At 45.0% G+C, this 5544-nt stretch overlaps 1 protein-coding gene across 1 annotated transcript in view; it reads right to left on the bottom strand.

Annotated features, from left to right (window-relative positions):
- LOC129838345 (leucine-rich repeat and guanylate kinase domain-containing protein-like) overlaps positions 1-5544 on the bottom strand; it is a 30718-nt gene that overhangs the window by 15706 nt on the left and 9468 nt on the right. The window contains exons 5-8 of the mRNA XM_055905281.1: positions 4307-4420; positions 4025-4226; positions 2600-2707; positions 745-911 (exon numbers count right to left, since the gene is read on the bottom strand). Coding sequence (XP_055761256.1) covers positions 745-911; positions 2600-2707; positions 4025-4226; positions 4307-4420 — 591 coding nt within the window. The remainder of the gene's footprint in view (positions 1-744; positions 912-2599; positions 2708-4024; positions 4227-4306; positions 4421-5544) is intronic.

Below are 5544 nucleotides of genomic sequence, written 5' to 3'. Positions count from 1 at the left end.
GAGAGAGAGATACAGTATTTAAACATGACGCTGTGTCTGTGGATGGAGGCCAGCTCCTACGGCCCAGAGAGAGAGATACAGTATTTAAACATGACGCTGTGTCTGTGGATGGAGGCCAGCTCCTACGGCCCAGAGAGAGAGATAAGATGAATAAGGTTATCTAGCTCAGCAATGTCTACCCTGATATCAATCAGTCAGATGATTGAGCTAGATCCCTCAAACTCAACTCTGGACCTTGATGCCAATTCCACTGCAGTTTGACATTGTTCCCCTCTAATCAGGGACTGATTTAGACCTGGGACACCAGGTGTGTGCAATTAATGATCAGGAAGAACAGAAAACCAGCAGGCTCCGGACCTCGTGGGGTCAGAGTTGAGTACCCTGATCTAGATCATTGTGATCAATAGCACAAGGCAGACAGCCTTGGCACAGGGGGTTCACCTAGGGTTGCCAAACTACCTGCAATATACCCTGCCTTACTGACCCTAGGTGTAGGACTCCTGTCCTCCAGTGCAGCTGTTATCTCTTTCATCCTGGCACTACGTTGATTAATCAATGTTTGGCCAGAGTGAACACACCTGGTTCCTCAGGACTGGATCAGTCAGATCCAACTAATCAACTGCTCACCAAGACCTTGATTGGTTGAATCAGACAAATTAGTGCTGGGCTGAAACAAAAGCCTGAATAGCATAGGCGACCAGGTGCAGGGTTGGTGACTACTGACGTGTGTGTGTTGTGACTCACTGCCGAGGTCTTCTGTGGGGTGAGCTGGGCCTGAACCTTGTTGTAGTACTTCCTACAGTTGTGGTCCGAGGGGTCCATGTCTGGAGCGGAGCGGGACATAAAGACTGTCTCTGGCCTGGTGGAGGGGGCTGGGGGCGCCTCGTCCATTAAGGAGTACCTCTTCAACTCTGTCACAGATGCTGACACGTTAATGACACACTTGGTCGCACATACAGTGGGGAGAACAAGTATTTGAGACACTGCCGATTTTGCAGGTTTTCCTACTTACAAAGCATGTAGAGGTCTGTCATTTTTTATCATAGGTACACTTCAACTGTGAGAGACGGAATCTAAAACAAAAATCCAGAAAATCACATTGTATGATTTTTAAGTAATTAATTAGCATTTTATTGCATGACATAAGTATTTGATACATCAGAAAAGCAGAACTTAATATTTGGTACAGAAACCTTTGTTTGCAATTACAGAGATCATACGTTTCTTGTAGTTCTTGACCAGGTTTGCACACACTGCAGCAGGGATTTTGGCCCACTCCTCCATACAGACCTTCTCCAGATCCTTCAGGTTTCGGGGCTGTCGCTGGGCAATACGGACTTTCAGCTCCCTCCAAAGATTTTCTATTGGGTTCAGGTCTGGAGACTGGCTAGGCCACTCCAGGACCTTGAGATGCTTCTTACGGAGCCACTCCTTAGTTGCCCTGGCTGTGTGTTTCGGGTCGTTGTCATGCTGGAAGACCCAGCCACGACCCATCTTCAATGCTCTTACTGAGGGAAGGAGGTTGTTGGCCAAGATCTCGCGATACATGGCCCCATCCATCCTCCCCTCAATACGGTGCAGTCGTCCTGTCCCCTTTGCAGAAAAGCATCCCCAAAGAATGATGTTTCCACCTCCATGCTTCACGGTTGGGAAGGTGTTCTTGGGGTTGTACTCATCCTTCTTCTTCCTCCAAACACGGCGAGTGGGGTTTAGACCAAAAAGCTCTATTTTTGTCTCATCAGACCACATGATCTTCTCCCATTCCTCCTCTGGATCATCCAGATGGTCATTGGAAAACTTCAGATGGGCCTGGACATGCGCTGGCTTGAGCAGGGGGACCTTGCGTGCGCTACAGGATTTTAATTCATGATGGCGTAGTGTGTTACTAATGGTTTTCTTTGAGACTGTGGTCCCAGCTATCTTCAGGTCATTGACCAGGTCCTGCCATGTAGTTCTGGGCTGATCCCTCACCTTCCTCATGATCATTGATGCCCCACGAGGTGAGATCTTGCATGGAGCCCCAGATCGAGGGTGATTGACCGTCATCTTCATCTTCTTCAATTTTCGAATAATTGCGCCAACAGTTGTTGCCTTCTCACCAAGCTGCTTGCCTATTGTCCTGTAGCCCATCCCAGCCTTGTGCAGGTCTACAATTTTACCCCTGATGTCCTTACACAGCTCTCTGGTCTTGGCCATTGTGGAGAGGTTGGAGTCTGTTTGATTGAGTGTGTGGACAGGTGTCTTTTATACAGCTAACGAGTTCAAACAGGTGCAGTTAATACAGGTAATGAGTGGAGAACAGGAGGGCTTCTTAAAGAAAAACTAACAGGTCTGTGAGAGACGGAATTCTTACTGGTTGGTAGGTGATCAAATACTTATGTCATGCAATAAAATGCAAATGAATTACTTAAAAATCATACAATGTGATTTTCTGGATTTTTGTTTTAGATTCCGTCTCTCACAGTTGAAGTGTAGCTATGATAAAAATGACAGACCTCTACATGCTTTGTAAGTAGGAAAACCTACAAAATCGGCAGTGTATCAAATACTTGTTCTCCCCAATGTATGTGCTGTAATGCACACAAACACACACACCCACCTGTGGAGGTGTTGTCTGTGGTGCTCTGGTCCTCTCCTCCCTGCTCCTCCACTCCCAGATAGTCCTTCACCACCTGCCTCAGGGTTCTGTATGCCTCCACTGGCTCATCTGAACACACACACACTATTAAAATAATCTCCATACATTAGTACAGCGTGTCTGCGTATCTTTCTCCGCATCCCTGTCATGTCAACACACACACACACACACACACACACACACACACACACACACACACACACACACCTCGCCAGACGTTAGATTCTTTAGATAAATCTCTTAAAGTCACTGTCCAGAGTTTCCAGATATCTCAGAAATATGACCTATCATTTTTTACAATATTAGTGAAATAGTTTTCCTTCCAAAAGATGGTAATTAAGTATGTTAAAAAGCAGATTTTATGGTTTGGAATGGCGTGGGTGTATACCGGTCATTAAAAATATCCACGCGAGTAGGCCACTGATTGGCTATATTAGCCGGTAAGTAAATAGCAAGCATTTTTTAAATGGTCTGTTTGAGATACAAGTTTGAGGTGTTTTTTTCTCTCTAATTTATGCTTTGGACACAAATACGAATAAAGGACACGCCAACAATATTAATTGGGTAAGAGATAAGAGAACATGAACTTTTAAAAGTAAGATTTTCACTGGACAGTTGAAGGTAGTTTCAATAGGAATGCACCTTTGGTTGTGGCCAGACATTTTTTGTTTCTTTATATGGTAGGACACAGGTCAACTCTGAAAGCTTTAGTTGGTTCATGGAGTGAAAACCATCACAAGAACCATTAAAACCATGATAGACAACATGGGTATGCAACTACAGTACCAGTCAAAAGTCGAGACACACCTACTCATTCCAGGGTTTTTCTTTATTTATTACTATTTTATACATTGTAGAATAATAGTCTAGACATCATAACTATGAAATAACATATGGAATCATGTAGTAACCATAAAAGTGTTAAACAAATAAAGCATATTTTATTTTATATTTGAGAGTCTTCGAAGTAGCCACCCTTTGCCTTGATGACAGCTTTGCACACTCTTGGCATTCTCTCAACCAGCTTCATGAGGTAGTCACATGGAATGCATTTCAATTAACAGGTGTGCCTTGTTAAACGTTAATTTGTGGAATTTCTTTCCTTCTTAAAGCATTTGAGCCAATTAGTTGTGTTCTACTTCTAAAATAAATACTTATTTTCCACCATAATTTGCAAATAAATTCATTAAAAATCCTACAATGTGATTTGCTGGATTGTTTTTTCTCATTTTGTCTGTCATAGTTGAAGTGTACATATGTTGAAAATTACAGGCCTCTCATCTTTTTAAGTGGGAGAACTTGCACAATTGGTGGCTGACTAAATACTTTTTTGCCCCACTGTATCTATATTCTATATACTGGTCTGCATCATCATCAGCTACGTACCACAGGGGATGACGTTGTCGAAGAAGCCTGGGCGTTCTCTGTTGATCAGGGCGTATGTATCCACGCGGGCTACAGCCTTATCTATCTGGGTCCGGGTGTACAGAGCTCTGGTCCTCAGCCGCCTGCCGTACTGCTCCTTGTCTGTGGGGATCATCAGGATGTAACGCGGCTCAAAGTGGCTGTTCTTCAGACTGAACACGCCCTGGGAGAACAGTATAGAGAAAATTAGCCTTTCAATTTCATGCTGCTGGGCTATGTGAATGTGTGTGTGTTGACGCCCACCTCCAGCTCCATGTGCACACAGCAGGCCAGGCCCTCCCTGGCCACGGCTTCTATGGCCTCACGAGACAGACCATACCAGTGGCCCGCATACTGCATCGTCTGGAGGAATTTACCCTGAGAGAGAGAAGACAGAGAATGGAGGAGCAGAGGGAGAAGGAAAGAAAGAGAGACAGACAGACGGAGAGAGAGAAGACAGAGAATGGAGGAGCAGAGGGAGAAGGAAAGAAAGAGAGACAGACAGACAGAGAGAGAGGGAGACCGTGAGAGGGGAGGAGACAGACAGACAGACAGACAGACAGACGGAGAGAGAGGGAGACCGGGGGGGAGGCAAAAAGAGAGAAAACAAAAGTTAACAGAAAGCTGTGAGTTGGGACAGTCAACTATCGTGGGGTGCAACATTTATTTAGTTAAGAGTCAAATTCATATTCCAAAATGGAAGTGGTCTTCGATGGACCTACTGGGTCCTTCACGACCCCTGCTATGTCCAGAGAAGATTAACAACCGCAGCTATAATGTCCCCACCTGTGAGGTGAACTCCTGACCCTACAGTCAGCGGTACCATCAGTTCCCCTGCTACCCTGTAGTTTACACAGCCGCTCCCTTTGACCCCTCGTCTACTTGCACCTGAAGCCGATATGCTCGGCGCTACGATCCATCACGCTTTACGACCCTACGGACAGCTCTGAGGACTGTAACCTACTCTCAAGGTAGGCTACACTTTTTCCCAATATTCAGATAGAAATGGAACACATAGAATTGGTAAGGCTCTCATGCCCACATTCTAGATATCACATTTCTTGTTGATGTTCTGATATAAGTTGTGCCCTACTGACTATTGAGAGACTCCCTCAGGAGCTCGACCCTTGTCGTGCTTAACTTCACCCCCTACTTTTAGAGGGTTGGAAACCATCAGGCCCAAATTACAAAGCACCCTTATCGTTCCTCTGTTGACAGGCTAGTTGGAACAATAAAACAAGCACAAGGACCTACTGATTGAGGCACATTTTCAGGATGGAGCTGTGTGTGTGTGTGTGTGTGTGTGTGTGTGTGTATGTGGTTGGGCATACGAGTCTGATGTACAGTGCATTGTGTGTAGATTGATGAGGATTTATTTGATCCATTTAAGAATAAGGCTGTAACGTAACAAAATGTGGAGAAAGGGAAGGGGTCTGAATACTTTCCGGATGCACTGTATGTTTCTGTCTCCATCTGAACTGGTCTGAATGATCCAGGGAGTC

The sequence above is a fragment of the Salvelinus fontinalis genome, chromosome 39 (assembly GCF_029448725.1).
Source record: "Salvelinus fontinalis isolate EN_2023a chromosome 39, ASM2944872v1, whole genome shotgun sequence".
NCBI lineage: Eukaryota > Metazoa > Chordata > Actinopteri > Salmoniformes > Salmonidae > Salvelinus > Salvelinus fontinalis.
This window is presented reverse-complemented; position numbering and strand designations above follow the sequence as displayed.